The following is a 20,644-nucleotide window of genomic DNA, read 5'->3' on the forward strand; positions in this document are numbered from 1 at the left end:
AAAATTTGGAAAATGTATAATTTGAAAACTATAAATAAACTGTAATATTATTATAATAAATTAAAAATTTACATGATAAATATGGTGTAAATATTAAAACTAAATGGTGTATTTAATGTAGTACAAATTAGAAGATAAAGAACTATAATATTATGTTTGTATATGATATAAAAAATTTGATCATAAAAATATTGAGATAGAATAATAACTTAAAACAAGTTTTACAAACAAAAAAGTGTATGAAACACTTCTTTTAGCATGTGTATTGTATATCAAGTGGTTCTTTCACTTTTTTTCGCAAAAAAACAAATATATTTGTACTGTTTGTAGTTTCTCCATTTTTTTTAATTAATATGTAAAATTTTATGAAATGAGAAATTATAAGATAGAAGCTACACATTAGTGTATGATCTACCTTTGCTCCACTCCCCATTCTCAATCAAACATGGATGTGTCGGATAAGATCAAGCACATAGATGAAATTCCTGAGCCGAAATATTAAAAAGCGAATAATTGCAAGATATTATTGAACTCGATGAAGAAAAACAATAAATATACACTTTTTGTGTGACTACCGACTACTAGTTATCGAACTGATTAGCATCATTATTGTGCACGTGGTTCTCGTGTTGAAAGTTGAGTTTTATCTCATCAAGAAAAAGTCAGAACTAGACCAGTTCCACTGACTTCTTTTCAAGCTCGTGTTTACCAAAATCTTACTCTCTTTCCTTCACTGTTTTTCGTCAACACTCTCTTTCATCTAAAATTCATCTTAAGGTTTTGATATACGTATTTTCTTATTCATTTAAAACACATTTACTATTATTTCATGAACATAATTCATAATGATAGAAATTACTAAGTTAACTCTAACCATAAAGCAAGAAAAAGCAGCAAAACATAGTTTTTTTTTTCAAATTAAAGCTGAAACTTTTTGTTTTTGTTTTGGCAGATCAAAATTGAAACATTTTACTGAATAGGAATATATATGTTCTTTGACACAATTAATATTTTAAAGTATATGGCATGAAAATACAAAGAACTTTTGTATTATATAATAAGATCGAGTCACAAGTGCATGCATAGGTTAAAAAGAGCGATGCATCAAAACTATTGGTAAATTTGTATATTAAATATGAAAAAAACTACATTAATAATTAACTCATATGCAAAATATGGGAGATTGATGTGAGCCACCTGCTCACGTAGTGACATAAAAACGGCGCCAGCTAGAGGATTGGATCCAATAATTTCATAACCATTACGACAAAAAAATTGTTCAGATGTATCGCTCAAGATCACTCTCTTCTTCCTTTGATTTGACAGACGATTATTTGTCTTTCTGAAGGACAAATACCAAAAAGAAGTGCCATAAAAAAAAATGTAAGGGTTTTCTCTCTATATTTCGATCTCACAATTTCATTTTGTCATTTTCACCGTCCAAAGAAGCTCATAGTTTTTGAGTTACAAGATTTTTTAAAACTAATCAAACCTTTTGCTTACGATGCTAAAACTAGACGTTATTCTAATAAAAATATTGGAAAAATTGTATACTTCTCAGTTGCGGGTCAAATCTTGTTTTACCATATTCCTCTTTGCTCGATATTATATTATCTTCGTAGTCCAAATAACATACATTACTAATAAAATACTTACATATGTAATATTAATTATTTTATGGATACTAAACTATCAACCATTATATTATGTGTAGTAGCCCGGAGTCCAAATAAAACTTTCCATCAACCAAAAGCAGTACCATTACACATTTGGTTTATACGACTACAGTCTGGTTTGGTTTGATTTGGTTTGCTTTGACAGGTCAAAAGATGAAATCAATGTAAATTAAACTTAACTAAGTTAACATGTTACAAAAGTCACTAATACACTTTGATGAAACATCTCAAAGCCAAAACCAGAGAACAACAATAATATTCATCACTTTTTTGCCTAACCGAAAACCTCTGAAGATATATATATATATAATATATTCATTAACAAGAGCGTTTGCTCAATCTTCAGTTGGCATCCTTCAGACGCGCAATGAGCTCATCCTGCGAGAGACCAGTCGTGTTTCTCAACCGATCAGCGAAACAAGAGAGAAGATAAACATACCGGAAGCAACATCACATAGTGGAAAACTATATTCTTTAAGATACTATATAGTGTAAGATGTTTTTGACTTGCCTTTCTTCCTTTTGTTGGAAGGCCTTTCTCCTTGAGAAGGGCACGGAGCTTCTCCACAGTCAAAGACTGAAAGTCTTTTTCTCCTGTACCACTGTTTGACCCTTCTGTTCAGAAAAAAATAAAACATAATAATAAATGAGCTGTGAAATCTTTTTTTTTTTTGGTAAAATGTTAAATTTATTATACCAAATTTTTAATTTTTTACAGAAGAACGAAGAAGACAAGTAGCGGAAGAACAGTAATTAAACTAAACAGAACACCTATAAGAAATTCTGATTCTAAACGGAAGAAGAAAGATCAATGAGAAGGACCGGAAGTAGCGTAGCGTCGATGGTCCAAAGCAGAGGTATGAGCGGACTAAGCTCCCGGTTGCTGCGAGCTCCCGGAGAGAAAGGCACCCCTAAACCTTGAAGCACCGGGCAAAGGCCTACAGCTTCCAAGAAACTCAATCATCAACCTTGAGCTGTGAAATCTTCGAAACTGGAATCAGATAATGATGATCTAACCTAGTCTAGATACATTAGTAGGTCTTTTAGCTGAGCTTCTGTTGTCAAGAGCCTTATTTGCAGGCCTAGTATATTACGAGAAAGTAAAAGATGAACTAACCATTTTTGTAGCGAATGAACAATACTCTTTAACAGAGGAGAAGTTTAAGCATAAGTGGAGTGCGTTTGTTACCTCTTTTTAGAACTAGAATCTCCCTTTTGCTTCTTTAACGAGAGAGATCTGATTAGTATGTTTTGCTGGTTTGTTCTGATTTGCTGTCCCTCTAGAATACATAACATGACCAAAAAAGCAAGTCACAATATTTGGTCAGACAGGTTAAAAAAAAAATCTACTGGAACACAGTTTGTTCTGAAACTCATAAATCTTGTAATTATCTCCTTAAATCCTGATTATAAAATGTAGACCTCATTACAAACCATAAAGAAAACTAAAAAAGGAATTGCTAAGGGAGTTTTGAAGATAATCAATACCTGGGGGAGATGTGTCATGCTCACATATGTAGACCCGGAAGCTTCCCTGCAATCTTATACACAAGAATGTTACTAAATGCACGATTTAAAGATTGAACCTTTAAGCTACAACTACACACACACACAAAAGGTGGCAGCTTTCGATGGTAACATTACCGGGTTGGAGGAGACAACGGTGGAAGATAAAAAACCGCGAGACGGAAGGTCGGATAGGAACTTAGATGGTGTTTCATCTGAAGATGATGCCTCCATTCCCAAACAACTGATAATCCCTAGCTAAGAGGCACACCGATCGATTTGTGTTGCTACGAGGAAGAAACAAAGCTCATGTTGGGCCTTATGATATTATTATTACGTATGGGCCTGATTGTATTCTTTTTTAAATCGGGCCTTGTGATATTCATATCCATGTGTGAAATTTGATTGCAATTTCTCTAAAACTACATATATAGCCCAAAAAAATTAGCAATATCCATTTGGCAAGTTTATTTTAGGTCAAATAGGTGTATAAGGTAAAGTCTAAGAATCATTTGGATATCTACAAAATTTGATTCGGTTTTGGTTTTGTTATTTTAGTTTTTGTTCGGTTTGGATAGCAAAATTGAAAAGTGGTAAATATCCAAAAAAATTCGGATCCAATTAGTTTCAAGTTTTCGGGTAATTTAAGTAAAGCACATCAGATAATTCGAGTTTTTCAGTTTAAATATCAGATAATTTACGCTATTTACATAAAATTTCATATAATATATTTCAGATAGTTTTTAATATTAAAGATAAATATTTGAATAATTCGATTTTTCAAGCAGTTCTATTTATAAACAGTTTTTTAAATATCTGGTTATCTTTTTTTTGTCCTATCTGGATAAATATCTTGTTGTCTATAAATTTAATACAATTAATATTTTAAAATATATAACTTGTATTTTAGAAATTTTGGTATTCATTCGAGTTTTGGTTCATTTGGGTTCCAGCTCAATTTTAGATTTCCGATTTCAAAAATATAGGATTCAGTAGATTATTTATAAAACTGATAACATTTCAAAGACTGAGTAGGACAAGAAGATATGATTCACAATTTACAGCTTTACAAGTGTTCTAGTACTAGGTTTAGAACAATGAAAATATGGTTAATAGTTTCAGTCATCTAGTGTGGTTTAAAGTGTTCAACGTTCGTGAATGCAGGAGATTACAAACAAGAATGTTCATGTCAAAGAACTTATCAACAAGTTTGGAGAACTTATAGCTGATGTCTCAACATGGCAAAGCCCTTTTTCTATTTGAGTGTTTTTTTTTCTTGCAATTGTGTGATCAGTTTAGACAAAAGATTCAAAGCTTTTGTTCTTCAGTTCTTCATTTGATGAGATAGTTCTCTATCAAAAAAAAATGAAAGCCCAGAAAAAAATCTCAAACATGAATTTGTATATAAATATTCCTGACAAAATCTTCATAACCTCTGTCTATACTGTATTGCATCACACTTTTTTGTTTGTATCGATCTGTAAGAGGACTTTGATTGTCCTTTTGAGAAGTCACTGTCCGGCTCTCTTTAGATAAGCCATGAAACCAAGACCAGCTACTAATGCTGCACCAGCCGCAACTCCACTATAAGCAGCAGCCCAAGCGTCTGTATGTACATACTCCATTGCTTCTCCTGATACTATTGCTCTTCTTCTTCTACTTCCTTTACCTCCTTTTGAATCATCCAAATATAATCTGAGACTCTGCAATTTATATAAATGATCCAATCAATTCAGATTGCAAAAAAAAAATCTCACAAGGGTCTCATTTTTTAATCTTTTCATTTATAACTACTTTACCTTCCAGCCAATTGATTTGGCATGGTCTATGGCTGCTTGAAGATCACTATCTGAAGCCAACAACACTTTATCATGGTCTTCATCTTCATACTGCAGATTATAACCATCATCATAACACTTTAACGGAGACAAAAACAGAATTGCATCATCGTCTTCTGGAATAAGTTTATATACATACCAAAATTTGAGGTAAGTTGTCTGGATCTATATCACTCCCTACTCTCTGAAGAATAGCGGTTACTACTTCTGTCAAACTACGAGTGTCTGCAATTTAAGAACCAATCCATGTGAGTATTCACACAATAGCAAAACTGTTTACTTGCTTGCTTGCTTGCTTACCACTAATGAATCTGTGCATTCTGTGGTTCTTGTCTTCGATCTTGAAAGAAAATGTATTTGCCAAAGGGAGTGATCTCCCTGTCTCAGCTTCAGAAGCAACTTTCAAGGAGCTCTCACTGAAACCAATTGTTCCCAACAAAAGTCAGCTCAATTCGAAATAAAAACACTTTTAGCGGTTAAAGCGAGTGAGTGTAAATGACCTTCTCGTGTCCTCATCTTCCTCATTAGGAGATAACTCCATTGCCGAATCCCAAAACTTCTGCATCATCGTGTTTGTCTCCTCATTACCTATTCCCGCAGTAGTTCCAGCCTGAACACACATCAAAAACATAACCACACTATTAAAAAGACGTCTCTAGAAACAAGAGAACAATGAGAAGTTTAAAGAAACAAGACTTACTGTGGCGACAGCAGCGTGAGTTACATGAATCACATCAACAACTGCAACTACATCTCCTTCTGCAATCATGAAAACATATTTGTTAGTGTCTTCATAAGACTTGTGATTCAAAATGTAACAGAATATTTTACCTTTGTCCGTAACAGGAAGGTGTAAGAACTTCCCCTCGTGCATGATGTGCAGAGCTTCAACGATTGGTGTGTCAACTGACGTAGATTCTGGATTCTCAGTCATAACCTATGCGTTCACCAATAAGAACAAACGATTAACCTCGAAACTTGAATAATAGATAAGCTTGAAAAAGGAGACTAAATCTCTTAATCCTACCTGTTCCACTGTAGTCTCAGATGGAGGAAGATTCTCAGCCACAACTCGCATCAGTATATCCTTAGAACTATATAAAATGAGAAACAAAGGAAAGACAAGAGAGTTCAGTCACTTCATAATCTAGTTAGTATCTGAAGGGAAGGTGGGAGAACTCACGTAAAAATCCCTCGAAGCTTGTCCTCGACCATCACAACTGCACAGCTTAACTGAAACTCAACCATCTTCTTTGCTACAGTCAACACTGTATCGTCTGGTGAGACTTTCAAAACCCTGAACAAGCACACCATTGTCAAAACTTAAACACACTCAAGAACGTTGTAATAAGAAATCTAATTAGAAAAAAAAGGAAGAGATTACCTACTTTGAATCATCTGGTATAAGCGTTGACAAAGAAGGTCTAAACATCCGGTCTCGTAGCGTCTCAATGAAGTTGTTAGGAACTACATGAAAAAAAAAAAAAAAAAAAATCAACATCTAAAGAGAAAATGAGATGTGAGTAGTAAAGGTTCAGTTCCTTCGCCCACCTGAAGTGTTTGTTCCCCAACTTCTTTCAACACCTTCAACGGCAGCAGCTATTGCTTTACCTTTCTCAGCTGCCCTCTCCATACGAGCAATCGCATCGTACAGACACTTTGCTATATCTAACAAAGCAATGACTTCGCCGTTTTCAACAACAGGCAGATGTCTGAATTTACCTGCAGAGTTTAAACAAAATCAAGAATCTATAACGCCAGGAAACATCTTAACTTCAAAAGGCAAACAACTACAAACCTAAGACCATCTTTTGAAGAGCTTCAACAGCAAGTGTTTCAGAAAGAACAAACATTGGGTTCCTAGTCATAACCTTTGAAACAGGTGTTTCCTCCACATTAATCTCCTGTGAGATCACTCTTGTAGCTATGTCCTGAAAGAAGAAGAAAACCCCAATAAAAACGATGCATAGGAACAACAAGTATAGTAGTGTTTTCAAACCTTTACCTTGTCAGTAAGAATGCCACAGAGCATTTCGTTAGAGTCAGTCAACAACAAGGCGTCAACTTTGCGAGACGCCATTCTTTTACAGGCTTCGTAAATAGTTGTAGTTGCAGGTACTGTAAGAGCTTTCGATAGCCTTAAACGTTTGACAGTTCTCTCCCCTCCTGTTAAACCCCTGCAGCCATATCAAAATGATCACATTAGCTTCAATGAAAAGAAACAACAACAACAACTAGGACTAGTTTACTTTACTTGTTACCAAAGGAACCCAAATCATGCCTGATAAATCAACATTACAACGCCAACACATAAACTAAAGAATCCTAAGGAGACGGGCCAATTCTGAGATTTTAGAGACTGTATGCAATTTAGTAAAAGATAATTTTTTTTAACAAATTTGGATGGACTTTCATGTATGCAATTTTTTTTTTTTGAATTACCAGGAGGTTACCGAACCCCTAATCCCCGAGGTCCGAAACCAAATATTAGTTTCTTCCTACGGAACTGGAAACCTCTGACACAATGGTCAGGGTCCTTTCCAATTGAGCTAATGACTTCTGGCAAGACCGGTCCTGAGTTATGCTAGATGAAATATTCGCAACAGACTTCCAAAGTTTTTGAAAAAAATTACATACAAATAAGCCCCAATCTTACATAGACACAGCCACGGCCCCCAAAATCTCAGGGCCGGCCTGACCTCTGGTTATGTTCGGGCTATGGACAAATGTTTCACTTGTCTATGCTCCGGACCGGCCCTGAGGAGCTAAAGGCTTCTTGATTACTACGGTTTATATATAAGATTGAGACTGAAGGAAGAGACTTACAAAGTGGAACGTGAAATATTAAGAGATCTCCGGCCAGTGTCGAGGCCTCGTTCGCTGATGTCCATGGATTTGTTCTTCCCGTGCAATGACGAAGTCGTGACGGTTAAGCTCCGTCTCGATGACCGGTCTTGGTTAGCCATTTTCTACAGTGGTGGAGAATATAGAAGAAACCAAACCTTTTAAGAATCGTCAACGCTCTTATGAAAATCGATTTAGTTAGATGTTAACCGTCTTGTGAGATCCACACTAATCAAAGCAAACAAATGAAAAGAACAAACACGTGGAATCAACGCGCTATTACCAGCCGAATTGGTCGGGTCAACAAATCACGGGTTGGAAAAGTGAAGCTGACGAAGTTGGGGGTTAAGATTGGTTTTCTCTTTCTCGTTTGTTCGAGAGAAGGATTGACGACGGAACAGAGATTCTTTCCCGGGAAAGTGATGAGAGAAAGGGAAAGAAATGTTCTGTTAAAACGTGCAATCGGATTCTTTGATTCCGATGCCTTTTTTGCGAGTTTGGGTCTTCTCTTTCTTTCTCCTTTTATTTTGGGAAACTTTTTATCTTTGGTAATTTACGATTCTATCCTCGAGATTTGCGACCTAATGACGCGTGAAGCAGTGATTTGTTTCCCGTTTCGGAAAGGGTGTTATGGTCATTTGGGTATCTATGGTCATATTATTACGCACGAGTTGATTACATTCTGGATTTCATTTAATTTTTATTTTGTAGTTGGGATTGTCTTTTACTCTTTTATCAATTTCTTGAGATTTCGTCTACGACAGGAATTTAAAGCTGTTTTTCCTTACATCAGACCATTTCAATCACGAGATTGAATAATGTTCAACCTCATGGTTTTGAAGAGTCTCATATATGTATAATAATAAACTTACCCGTTTCATATAATGTTCATAGTTTTTATTAGTTTCCTCGCTCCTCATCGTTGAATTGTCAAATTAGTTTAGTCACTCATAACGATCAACGCAACCAACCAGAGACTTCCTCATCTGAAACAAACGACGCCGTTTCTTTTATTGGGCTTACAGTAATTAGGGCCAGTAAAATCATATTTGTAACTAGGCTTACTCTAATCAGGCCCATCAAAGCCCAATTTATATCTCGTTTAGTTTCACCTGAATCTCTCTCTCTCTCTCTCTCTCTCTCTCTCTCTCTCTCGTTGATTCCAAAATCCACAGCAATGGCGACTTCAATAGCTCGATTCTCTCGAAGAGCTCTAACTCCCAACCCGATCCGTCGCTTCTTCGCCACTTCCGCGGCGCTCGCGACGAACACGGAGGCGCCGAAGCCAAAACTGACTGTATCACCGTCGCCGGATCGTGCGAAATGGGACTACAGAGGACAGAGGCAGATCATCCCTCTGGGACAGTGGCTTCCCAAGGTAGCCGTCGACGCCTACGTGGCGCCCAACGTGGTATTAGCCGGTCAGGTCACGGTCTGGGACGGCTCTTCCGTGTGGAACGGCGCCGTTTTGCGAGGCGATCTCAACAAGATCACTTTGGGGTTTTGCGCGAATGTTCAGGAACGGTGTGTTGTCCACGCCGCGTGGTCTTCACCAACAGGTTGTTGTTCTCTTTGAGTTACTTACACATTGTCTTTTGCTTGAAGGGTCTCGTTTCTGTGTTTAGCTTCTTTGAGGCTGTGTTTGTGATAGGAAATGAAGAATCTTTACTGACTACATATGCTTGAGCTTAGGTTCGAGAGTTCAATAGAGTAGCTAAACACACGGTAGATACATGATGGATCATCTTGTGTGTATATGTGATAGGAAATGAAGAATCTTTACTGACTATATATGCTTGAGCTTAGTATTGAGAGTTGAATAGAGTAGCTAAACACACGGTAGGTACATGATGGATCATCTTGTGTAGCATACCTAGTAGTTATTTGGGGACAATGTTGAAGTAAAGGTTATGACTTTTTGAGAGGATTATGCAAAGGATTTGGCTTTCTGACTAGAATAGAATTATATGATGATTAAAGTCAAGAGCTTGGCTGTTTGCTCCAAGTTTTGAGGCAATGGGTCAGTGTTATAGAGGGACTAGTTTTTTTTTATTAGGCTCTCTGCTATGTAGGAATGTATTTGGACTTGAGGACACACTAGCAGTATCTATTGTCACTATAGGTCTACTTCTTGTCAAGGGCCAGAGCATGTTGTGGTTGTGTATCACCCTTTACACTATAGTCTTTTCCTGAAGATCTGACTTTTTGACATGGTGATGATTCATATTTTGATCCTACGGTTACCGTCTATTTTTGTTTTTTTTTTGCTCTAAGTGAAAGCAGACCAGTCTGTTTTGGTTAGGATCTCTGCAATGTGGAAATGTATTTGGACTTCATCACACACTATTCAATCATGTTTTAGGTCTCTAAAGGTCTACTTGTCAAGGGGTAGAGCATGTTTTGGTTCTGTGTCACCGTTATACACTATAAAGTCTTTACCTTTATTCTGAAGTTCTGGTTTTTGATAATTATGATTCATAATTTGATTTTGGGGTTGCGGTAATTTTTCAGGATTACCAGCAGAGACGTTGATAGACAGGTACGTGACCGTGGGTGCATACAGTCTTCTAAGATCATGTACCATCGAACCAGAGTGCATCATAGGGCAACACTCGATACTAATGGAAGGTTCATTGGTCGAGACCCGGTCAATACTGGAAGCTGGTTCGGTTGTGCCACCGGGAAGAAGGATCCCATCAGGTGAGCTATGGGGAGGCAATCCAGCAAGGTTTATAAGAACGTTAACTAACGAAGAAACCTTGGAGATTTCGAAACTCGCTGTAGCCATCAACCATTTGAGCGGAGATTACTTCTCTGAGTTCTTGCCTTACTCCACTGTCTACTTAGAGGTAGAGAAGTTCAAGAAGTCCCTTGGTATCGCTGTTTAGAAGTCTCTCTAGAAGCTTTCTTTTGTGGGTTTCTTGTGCTTATGCCTTTCCCTATTGATTGCAATAAGTAGCTGAAGAACATCAAAAACATTCAAATGTTTCTCTCTTTTTTTTTTTTTGTTTCTTTGTAAACTGATGTTGGCTGGATATTGCCTGAGTGATTGATAATGGCGAGAACTTCTTGTTTTGTTGTCTATGGACAAGCTAAGATTTGCAACATAAATAAACAAAACAAATGAATGAAATTAAATGGTTTTCTCGTAATTTGGGTTGGACATGGCAAAGAACATTGTGAAGAAATATATTCAATTTTTTCACACAAATTAAGAAAATAACTGAAGTTCAGTTATGTTATTAATAGTTAGATATGTTTAACCAATGGCTTTTTTAGAATTGATATCAGTGTTAAAATAGACATAAAATCGTATTAAAATTTTAAAGTGATATTTTGTCTAACAATAAAAAAAATGTCAAAATGACACTTTTTATCAAACAAATGAAATATGGAAATAACTACTTGAAACGTTTTACCATATCTTGGACAGAAAATGAAGTTTGTCAAACAAAAATTACGTAAATATGTTACTCAACATGGGTTACTTGAGAAATCTTTAAATCAGTTCCGTTGCATGTTGTGTCTAATCAGTTACGTACGTTAATAAACCATTTCTCATTCTATAAATACGAAGTTTCTTCACACAGCCAAACCACACAAACATCAAAGTGAAAAGAAGAAAGAAAAAGAAAGAGATAAGACTGATTAGAGAAATGGAAAGCAAATCAAGAGCTATTGCCTCCTTAGTCCTAGTTGTAGTCTTAAGTGTTGCAGGTTTGATGACTCCACCAGTTGTAGTAGCTCATGAACAACCACCTCAGTCTCCTATCAACATAGAGAAATGTTGGTCATCTATATTTAACGTCAATGGGTGCGTACTCGAGCTCTACAGATCAGTATTCTCCGGAAAATTTGGCAATGTTGGAGTCGCATGTTGCAAAGCATTTTCAACCATTGATGCTAACTGTTGGCCTCATATGTTTCCATTGAACCCGTTCTTTCCACCTCTTATCAAAGACAATTGTGCACACATTGTTCTAGAGTGAAGTAGAACATCGTTTAGCTTTAGAAAACTTTGTATTCATGTTCCAAGTCTTATGAATGTCAAATAAAATAAAATAATTGTTTTCGTAGAATCCATTGAAGATTGTGCTAAATTAGTAACTCTATTTTTTTCTCTTGGTCACGAATATATAAAAAATATTACATATGAAGACTGAACGATTTATGTATCTATTTACTTGTCATTTTTTTTTGCTAACATATCTATGTACTTGTCTCTTGAACCAAAACGTGGGTTAACTATATAAATATAAAAGCTAAATTCTTAATAATAATTCAAGAAAGTGTTGTGTTGGTCTCTTTAAATTGGATTTCGTAGAAAACAGAATGTAAACTAACACATCAATCACCAGGTAAACTATGTTCTGGTACATGTAAACATGTCACGTAAATGTCGATGAGTATTAAAAAAAAAACTAGTGTAATTGTTCTTACATAACCCCTCTTGTCACGGCCTGAATCCTATAATCAAAGGTCATACAGTCATACGGACAGACTCATGTGGTCTTTGGTTGTATCCTTTTAGGCATATAATGAAAGGATTTGATTAAATGAATCCAAGAGGTTGTGTATAGTATTTTAAGCTCAACGTACATAAATGTTTTAGTGACTGATCACATAATTTAGGACTCATAAAGACCAAGACAGAACTGTTGTCGTTTTTAGTGACTGATCACATAAAAAGATATTGCATTGTTGAACTTAAGAGTAACTTTTCTTGAGGAGAAAGTTGTTGTCGCTGACCAACTCGATTCCCATGAAATATATAAGCAAAAATGGAAACATATTTCACAAAATGTGGGTTTTATGAATATATCTCATATTAATATATTTCTTTCAAAAACTGAATCGAGCTAAAACCAATGTACCGGAATAAGGGTTTTCAAGTTGGTATCATAAACGAACCAAATTTGAAGTTATAGAATGTAAGTGGGTCAATTTTTTCATAACTTTCACATCTCCCGTTTCAAAAGTCAACAAGAACACACTTGATGACTTACAGTTAAAACTCAAATTAATGTGGGAATATTTAATACATTTGAACCTGGATCGTGAGTTACAGTTTGAAACCAAATTTATTATTTATATGTTACACTTCTACTTATTAAACAAATTCTTACTTCCTGATCTATAAATTCTAGGTTTCTTCCGATATTCAAAACCATCTAAACATCTAAAGTACAAACCAAAAAGAAAAATATCTAACTATAGAAAGAAAGATGGGAAGAAAATTTATTGTCTCTATGATCATAGCCATAATCCTTTGTGCTACTATTTCTGTCACTCAAAGTGAAGCTCAACTCCAGAAGCCACTGACGATTCCTGGATTTTTTGCCCCTGGTTCACCTGTTGATCTGATAAAATGTTGGTCGTCTCTCTTCAGTGTTGAAGGATGTGTACTTGAAATCTCTAAATCAATTTTCTCAGGAAAATTTGAAAATGTTGAAGCCGCATGTTGCAAGGCATTCTCAACCTTAGACGCAAATTGTTGGCCCCATATGTTTCCATTGAATCCATTCTTTCCACCTCTTCTCAAGGACAACTGTGCTAGCATCATTCCTAACTTCTCAGCACACAATTGAAACCTTAGATTTGTAGTAGAGTATTCTCTAGCTATAAGAAGTTTTATGTTTAATTGTTTTTTTTTTGGCGAAATACGAACTTATGTCTATCTTTTGACCATGAATATCCTCAATAATTTCAAATCTCTTAGTAATTATCGTTCATAAGTTTTAACTTTGATTGGGATTATGGTGACAGTAACACACAAAGATAGGAATCGAGACAGATTAAAACTGAAGAATGTGATCTAAGAAAAATCTACGTGTTAGACAGAGTCTCGGTGTGGAGGCTTTCATCAGTAAGACTAACAGAAGGTAAGTCAAGTTAAAAAAAAAATGAAGCTGCGTCACATGAGACACGTTGAAAATAAGCTCATCGTTATCTTTCTTCCAGTTAGAACACAAGTGTGGGGGAAAAAACACACAAGTGTATGTGATCGAAAGATGCTTCGTTAACGTAACTATCAAAATTAATATCAACGTAAACAAGTTTCCTGTAAGGACTTACGTTTTATACTGCGACTGAGTTCGTACAATTCTTGATGCCTTAATATGAACTACCCGCACGCCCGTGCGGGTGTATTTTTTTTGAAAATATGATGCTATTTGATTTTTATGTCACTATTTAGGATTGAGCAAAAAACTCGAATTCGAATAATCAAACCGATTTCAATCCGAATAAGTAGTACTAAATTCGAACCGGAATTGATTAAATATCTGAATTATTCAAAATTTTGGTATTTGAAGAACTGAAACCTAATCCGATCCGAATCGAAGTATTTTGGGTATCCAAAATAGATTTATATACTTATATATATTAATTATTTTTAGATTTAATAAATATAAAAATATCCATGATATATATGATACTTTTAAGTTCACATAAATTCTTGAAAATATATACAAATAATCAAACGTAAATATCTTAAATATTTAAAAAATACTCAATACTCCAAAAATACTTAAATAATTATTAATTCTCTATCCAAATATTTAAACCAAACCTATTTAAATTGGTTATCCAAATCCGAACCAAATCCTCAAAGATCTGAACTGAACACGAAATCCCAAAAAGACCCGAAAACGAACCCGAACGCTCATCCCTAATCACTATTATATATATATATTCTATATGTGTCATCATAGGTTACAAAATATGTGTTATCATATAATTAATCTTATTTTATATGTACCATCAAATAAGTTTTCTTATAATTAATAATATTTTATACGTACATTCATATAAATAATCACATATATTATATTTTAAAATTTAATGTGAAATATAAAAACCATAATTTAAGTTAGTGTTTGAAATTGGGCTTTGTAATGTATTTTTTTTATATATATTGAAAACATTTTTATAATAGTTATTGGAAAATATGCTAGTAAAATCAAAATTTGAATGAATTTTTGATATAAATCAATTTTAAATTATTATTTTGATTTGAATATATATATCAAGTAACATAGACACATTACTTTTTAATATAATGGAATGAAATTCCAATATTTTTAGTAGTATAAGCCCATTATTTTTTTTCTAACTTACTGCTATCCATGTTTCCAAACATTACTATTTTTTTAACTACTATCCATATTGCCAAACAATCTCAATGTGTACTTTAACTTTAATAATATAGATATTATAAGTTTCTGAAATAAAGTCGAATTTGAAATTACATTAAATGGAAATTTATACAACTATACTGTATGATCTGAACAAATTTAAATTTATAAACCATACCAAGTCATAATTAATTAAAATATTTAATTATAATAAAAATAAAAATGATCAAAATTTACTATTATTTAATATAATATGTAAATACAGTTTATGTTATTTAAAAATAATAGTTTATAAATTACTCCAAAAAAATTATCTATAGATTTTAAAACTTATAATAAAAGTTAATATCTAAATAGTAATTAGTTTTACCTATAATTTTGAACTGATTTAATATTATGGATGATTTTTCATTTTACATACTCTACAGCCTAAATAATAAAGATGTAGGAATTTTTAATATATATATATATATATGATGTTTTAAAACATATATATATATATATATAGTTTTTTGTAACTTTTGATAATAAAAAAAACTGCTGACAAAAGAAAACACTAATTATGACTGGCAAAAATTAGTATAATTTTGATGTAATCTTTAAATTTTAAAAATAAAGTTACATCATGATTTGTAAAGTTTGATGATTTAAAAATAAATAAAGCTAAAAGGTAAGATAAAAGGCTGATTTGAAATTATGTTAAAAATGGAAGTATATACTATATAGTTTGAACAAAATTAAATGTATATATAAACTAAACCAAAGATTAAAAAAACAAATATATAGTCATAGATGATAAGGGTTTTAGCCAGAGCTCCTTTTTATTGCTAAGAAATTGTTTTAGCCAGAGCTCCTTTTTAATAATAAAAAGGCATAATAAATGTTTATTATATTTTTTTACCAAAAAAATGTTTATTAAATTTATTCAAAAGTTAACAATAATTAATGTGAATGAATTGATAAGCATCTAAGTAAAATGTAGCAAATTAGCAATTCACTCAAACATTGATTATCTTTATTCAATAACTTAGCATTTCACTAAAACACTAATGATCTTTATTCAATTTAGAACAATGCACGTAACCCTCTCCATGTACATCTATATAAAAAGAAGAGAACCTTAGCCTTTGTCATCGTCACTTAACAATCTAAATCACTTGTAAACGAGAAAGAAAATATGAAGCTTATCTTCTCTGTCGCTCTCGGAGTCATTGCATCTTGTATGCATCTCTCTCTTTCCTTTTTTTAATAACCAAAAGTTTACACATACCTCGTGCATGATACTATTTTCTATACATTTACAAGAAAACATATATAAATGATCATTATTTTCAAACTATAATGAAACATCATTTTCTGATGAGTTGAGTTATTGGTAATTTATTTTGTTTCGTTATTGAAACTGTTGTGTGTGTTGGTTGTGAAGGTTGTGCGAGAGAGATGCCGAATAAGTTCCCCCAATCTTGTTATAAGACTCCTCTGCCGCCACCACTGATGGATGAAGCAAGAGAGCTGTCCACGGAAGAAATTATGTTCCCCCCATCTTGCTATAAGACTCCTCCACCGCCATCACCGATGGATGAAGCAAGAGAGCTGTCCACGGAAGAAATCATGTTCCCCCCACCTTGTTATAAGACTATTCCACCGCCACCACCGGTGGATGAAGCAAGAGAGCTGTCCACGGAAGAAATCATGTTCCCCCCACTTTGTTATAAGACTCCTCCACCGCCACCACCGATGGATGAAGCAAGAGAGCTTTCCACAGAAGAAATCATGTTCCCCCCACCTTGTTATAAGACTCCTACACCACCACCACCGATGGATGAAGCAAGAGAGATCTCCACAGAAGAAATCATGTTCCCCCCATAAGACTCCTCCACCGCCACCAACAATGCAAGAATACTGATTCGTCAAATACATAAATGTGATTGACAATTTGTCTTAAACTTTACCTATATAATTTGAAATAAAAAATTTCATGTGTCTTGTTCTCTTGAAAACATAAAAGAAACAAATGCGTTTGGATTAAGAACATGCATGCATACGAGACAACAAGATACACAGAACTAACAACGTGAAGACATCTTTCACTGCTATTTTCTTCCTTCTCCTCACCCTCCTCCACTAACAAGCTTCTTCCGATCTCACCTTGGCAGAATACACCACCAAAACGTAACTCCAGGAAGTTCTCCAAGAACGGCGAGCTATCTGCGTTTGGACAACCAAAAAGGGAGTCACTATGCGTACCTACCAGCAAAAAGAAAACCTCCAATAACTTCCTGTTTATTCAGTTTGGACATGATGTTTCTAAGCTGAGAAGATACATCACTCAGTGATGCTTCAGCCACTGTGAGGTCAGGGATGTAAACTTGAAAATGGTCACCCGTTTTGATTCCATCGCCTTTGACTGTTAGATACTGTTCATCGGCTCTGATCAAAACCAATACAAATAAATAAACTTAAATGGGTCGAAAGGAACTGATCATTGTTCAATAAATTTAGGCGGGCTTCTAAACTGAATTTTTTATATTTTAAAAAATTTGCGGACTAAACCGATTTTTAGAACACTTCATGTAATGAAACTTGTGAATATTTACCCAGTAACTTTATGAAATACAACTGAGGCCATGATCTTTGGCTTCTGATCAAAACCAACCGAGTATTATCTTCTTTTTATCACTCCAATGTAGGGATCAGCCTCAGTCTCCTATCCACATATTTATTTAAATGAAAGCACTTTAAAAATAAAATAGGAATTTAGCAGTTTTATATAGTTTTCTTTTAATTAATTCATACATCACTTCTATTTTAATATAATATATAATGAAATTTATAAAAAATAGCAAACAATTTTTATTTTTTTGTTTATAATTAAAATTTTAAATAATATATTAATTATTGTATTATTTTATTAAAAAAAAAAATTTTCAATAAGATTTGGTTAGATTCTTTCTCAACATATTTTATTATAATTAAAAATAAAATTTAAATCTAAATTTCCTCAACAGATTTATTAGATTAAAAATAATCATTATGTCATATTAAGGCATTGATTGGTAGAGCATAGCAGTATGCTGCAGGAGCTGCATGTTTGTGCTAAACTGTTTAATAAGATGATTGGTAGAGCAGTATGAGTATGCTATTTAAAATTATTAAAAAAATAGTATATAATATATAATATATTTATTTTTAATGAATATATTTCTTATATATATATATAAATATATTAACATATAAAATTAAAAAGATATATAATTAATTTATTTTATTTAATAATTTTAAATATATGTTTATATAGAAAAATATTGTATTAAAATAAATTTTATAATTAAAAAATATATATTTTTAAATAATTTTTCAAATTTAAAATAATTCAATTATATAAATTAAATTATATTTTAAATGTGAAATACTATTTAAAAAATATTTTATTGTTAATTAAATTTAGAAATCAAACTTTTATTTTCTGGATATAAATAAATTTATGATATTATTAAATAAAATAAATGAATTAATTATATATTTTTCTTAATTTTATAAATTATAAATGCAAATGCTCTTCTAAAAATTTCATATGAAAGCATTGGCCATAGAGCATTTGGAGAGCATTAGCATTTAGTAAATGCTTCTCTAAATGTTTTTCTAACAATTGTTGATTGAATAATATAGAGCATAATGCTAATGTCAATGCTCTACCAATCAAGACCTAAGTAATTAATTAAATGGTCATACTAAGACTTGTCTATAGTAGATAAGAAGTATGACTATGCTCTACCAATCAAGACCTAAGTAATTAATTAAATGGTCATACTAAGACTTGTCTATATTAGATAAAAAGTATGACTCTAAATTAATAGAGTAGATATTATGAAATTTATAAAAATAGCAAACAGTTTTTATTTTTTTGTTTTATAATAAAATTTTAGATAATATAAATTTATAATAATATTGTATTATTAATTATAAAAGTAATTATTGTATTATTTTATAAAAATATTTAAAACTTTTAATAACACTTGGTTAGATTTTTTCTCAGTAGATTTTCTTATAGTTAAAAATAAAATTTAAATCTATATTTTCTCAACAGATTTGTTTGACTAAAAATAATCATTATGCCATATTAAGTAATTAATCAAATAGTCTTACTAAGACTTGTCTATAGTAGATAAAAAATAAGAATCTAAATTAATAGAGTAGAAGGTAAAATAAATGTTATATTTTATTTTTTCAAATGATAACAATGTAGTTGGCTGAAGAATCCGCATGAATCGGATTTGAAAAGGCAATAAAAAGATACAGTAATTAATGTTTAATTGGTAGCATCTAAACAAAACTTGACAAATTAGTAATTCATCAAAATTAATTATCTTTATGTATTCAACGTAGAACAAAGGTAACGCTCCCCAGTATATGTATGTATAAAGAAGAGAACCTCAGCTCTGTTATCATCACTTACAATCTAAATCACTTTGTAAACTAAAAAAAAAAAAAAAATGAAGCTCGTCTTCTTACTCGCCCTCACAGTCGTTGCATCGTGTATGCATCTATCACTCCTTCCTTTTCTCTTAATAACCAGAAGTTTACACGTCGTTCATGATAGTATTTTTTAATATATTTTCAAGAAAACATATATAAATCATCATTGTTTTCAAACCATATTGAAATCATTGAAACATCATCTTTCTAATGAGTTGAGTTATTGGTAATTTATTTTGTTACGCTATTGATATTGTTGTGTGTGTTGTTTGTGAAGGTTATGCGAGAGAAGTGCCGGATAAGTTCCCTCCAGGTGTGACTCCTGACACTCCTCCATTTAGTTATGTTACTCCTCCGCCACCACCACCGTCCAATGAAGAAACTAAATTCCCTCCAGGCGTGACTCCAGACACTCCTCCATTTAGTTATGTTACTCCGCCGCCACCACCGTCCAAGGAAGAAACTAAGTTCCCTCCAGGTGTGACTCCTGACACTCCCCCATTTAGGGGGCGATTGGTTTTCCCGCTACCACCCGCAAACGCAGCTTTTGCGGTTGGTAGCGGTTGTCGGCGGTTTGCAACAATCACTCAAATCGCTCTAAACCGTTTCAAACCGCTTCAAACCGCTCCGAATCTTATAAATTCAAAAGCTGGCTCCAGCTAGCGTTTGCGGTTGCGGGCGGTTGCGGGAGGGTAAAAAAAATTTCTTTTTTTTAAAACAATATATATACAAAAGTAAAAATATTTAATAAAAACTTTAAAATTGAAATTATGAAAATATTAAAATATATCTATTATATTTTAATTAATATTATAAAATTTTACAATAAAAACAATTTCAATAAATTTTCAAAAATTAAAATTATAGCTTTCTAAATATAAATTTTATATTTAATATAATTTTATGATTTTTGATATTTTTTATAATTATATTAAATGTAAATATTGTTAATTTATTATTTGACTGTTACCACATTAGGTAGTTAACCAGTCATAAGTCACCCGCAAACACATCAATTTTTAACCGCAGTACCAGTCGTACAAATCTCTTAAAACCGCTAGAAACCGCAACCGCCCGCATCCACAAACTCCCGCAACCGCAACCGCAACCGCTGCGTTTGAACCAGTCAGGCCCTTAGTTATGTTACTCCACCGCCACCACCAACAAT

At 33.1% G+C, this 20,644-nt stretch overlaps 7 protein-coding genes and 1 long non-coding RNA gene across 11 annotated transcripts; 5 read left to right on the plus strand and 3 right to left on the minus strand.

Annotated features, from left to right (window-relative positions):
* Nucleotides 1-2,337: 2,337 nt before the first annotated feature.
* LOC103855045 lies at nucleotides 2,338-4,316 on the minus strand. Of its 2 annotated transcripts, XM_033285773.1 has the most exons (5): nucleotides 3,321-4,316; nucleotides 3,165-3,210; nucleotides 2,866-2,956; nucleotides 2,694-2,758; nucleotides 2,338-2,614 (listed from the first exon to the last, which is right to left on the minus strand). In XM_033285773.1, exons 1-5 carry the CDS (start codon nucleotides 3,414-3,416, stop codon nucleotides 2,466-2,468), a joined length of 447 nt encoding a protein of 148 aa, XP_033141664.1. In that variant the 5' UTR covers nucleotides 3,417-4,316; the 3' UTR covers nucleotides 2,338-2,465. The 2 variants fall into 2 exon arrangements, with proteins under 2 accessions (XP_033141664.1, XP_033141665.1); XM_033285774.1 differs by lacking the exon at nucleotides 2,694-2,758.
* Nucleotides 4,317-4,548: 232 nt separating this feature from the next.
* LOC103855046 (CBS domain-containing protein CBSCBSPB1) lies at nucleotides 4,549-8,385 on the minus strand. 2 transcript variants are annotated; one of them, XM_009132007.3, is made up of 15 exons: nucleotides 8,148-8,385; nucleotides 7,847-7,989; nucleotides 7,026-7,197; nucleotides 6,819-6,951; nucleotides 6,572-6,742; nucleotides 6,409-6,487; nucleotides 6,204-6,317; nucleotides 6,048-6,114; nucleotides 5,852-5,957; nucleotides 5,721-5,779; nucleotides 5,521-5,630; nucleotides 5,321-5,436; nucleotides 5,160-5,245; nucleotides 4,982-5,071; nucleotides 4,549-4,885 (listed from the first exon to the last, which is right to left on the minus strand). In XM_009132007.3, the coding sequence occupies exons 2-15, from the start codon at nucleotides 7,984-7,986 to the stop codon at nucleotides 4,694-4,696; spliced, it is 1,635 nt and encodes a 544-aa protein (XP_009130255.2). In that variant the 5' UTR covers nucleotides 7,987-7,989; nucleotides 8,148-8,385; the 3' UTR covers nucleotides 4,549-4,693. The 2 variants fall into 2 exon arrangements, with proteins under 2 accessions (XP_009130255.2, XP_033141656.1); XM_033285765.1 differs by lacking the exon at nucleotides 8,148-8,385 and having other exon boundaries at nucleotides 7,847-8,133.
* Nucleotides 8,386-8,975: 590 nt separating this feature from the next.
* On the plus strand, nucleotides 8,976-10,946 carry LOC103855047 (gamma carbonic anhydrase-like 1, mitochondrial). The gene is made up of 2 exons (XM_009132008.3): nucleotides 8,976-9,423; nucleotides 10,376-10,946. Exons 1-2 carry the CDS (start codon nucleotides 9,042-9,044, stop codon nucleotides 10,750-10,752), a joined length of 759 nt encoding a protein of 252 aa, XP_009130256.1. The 5' UTR covers nucleotides 8,976-9,041; the 3' UTR covers nucleotides 10,753-10,946.
* Nucleotides 10,947-11,177: 231 nt separating this feature from the next.
* LOC103855048 (egg cell-secreted protein 1.4-like) lies at nucleotides 11,178-13,080 on the plus strand. Its single transcript, XM_033285775.1, has one exon. The coding sequence runs from the start codon at nucleotides 11,521-11,523 to the stop codon at nucleotides 11,851-11,853; it is 333 nt and encodes a 110-aa protein (XP_033141666.1). The 5' UTR covers nucleotides 11,178-11,520; the 3' UTR covers nucleotides 11,854-13,080.
* Nucleotides 13,030-13,700, plus strand: LOC108870863. The gene has a single exon (XM_018656637.2). The coding sequence runs from the start codon at nucleotides 13,090-13,092 to the stop codon at nucleotides 13,450-13,452; it is 363 nt and encodes a 120-aa protein (XP_018512153.1). The 5' UTR covers nucleotides 13,030-13,089; the 3' UTR covers nucleotides 13,453-13,700.
* Nucleotides 13,701-15,182: 1,482 nt separating this feature from the next.
* On the plus strand, nucleotides 15,183-16,992 carry LOC103855050 (extensin-1-like). The gene is made up of 2 exons (XM_009132010.3): nucleotides 15,183-16,220; nucleotides 16,427-16,992. Exons 1-2 carry the CDS (start codon nucleotides 16,178-16,180, stop codon nucleotides 16,867-16,869), a joined length of 486 nt encoding a protein of 161 aa, XP_009130258.2. The 5' UTR covers nucleotides 15,183-16,177; the 3' UTR covers nucleotides 16,870-16,992.
* Nucleotides 16,993-17,007: 15 nt separating this feature from the next.
* LOC103855049 lies at nucleotides 17,008-18,338 on the minus strand. The gene is made up of 2 exons (XR_630627.2): nucleotides 17,598-18,338; nucleotides 17,008-17,430 (listed from the first exon to the last, which is right to left on the minus strand). It is a non-coding gene; the product is annotated as an uncharacterized LOC103855049 (long non-coding RNA).
* Nucleotides 18,339-18,574: 236 nt separating this feature from the next.
* On the plus strand, nucleotides 18,575-20,506 carry LOC103855116 (submaxillary gland androgen-regulated protein 3B-like). Of its 2 annotated transcripts, XM_033285008.1 has the most exons (3): nucleotides 18,575-19,536; nucleotides 19,754-19,954; nucleotides 20,455-20,506. In XM_033285008.1, exons 1-3 carry the CDS (start codon nucleotides 19,494-19,496, stop codon nucleotides 20,460-20,462), a joined length of 252 nt encoding a protein of 83 aa, XP_033140899.1. In that variant the 5' UTR covers nucleotides 18,575-19,493; the 3' UTR covers nucleotides 20,463-20,506. The 2 variants fall into 2 exon arrangements, with proteins under 2 accessions (XP_033140899.1, XP_033140898.1); XM_033285007.1 differs by lacking the exon at nucleotides 20,455-20,506 and having other exon boundaries at nucleotides 19,754-20,176.
* The last annotated feature ends 138 nt before the right edge of the window (nucleotides 20,507-20,644 follow it).

Source organism: Brassica rapa, chromosome A02 (assembly GCF_000309985.2).
Source record: "Brassica rapa cultivar Chiifu-401-42 chromosome A02, CAAS_Brap_v3.01, whole genome shotgun sequence".
In the NCBI taxonomy this organism is placed as follows: domain Eukaryota; kingdom Viridiplantae; phylum Streptophyta; class Magnoliopsida; order Brassicales; family Brassicaceae; genus Brassica; species Brassica rapa.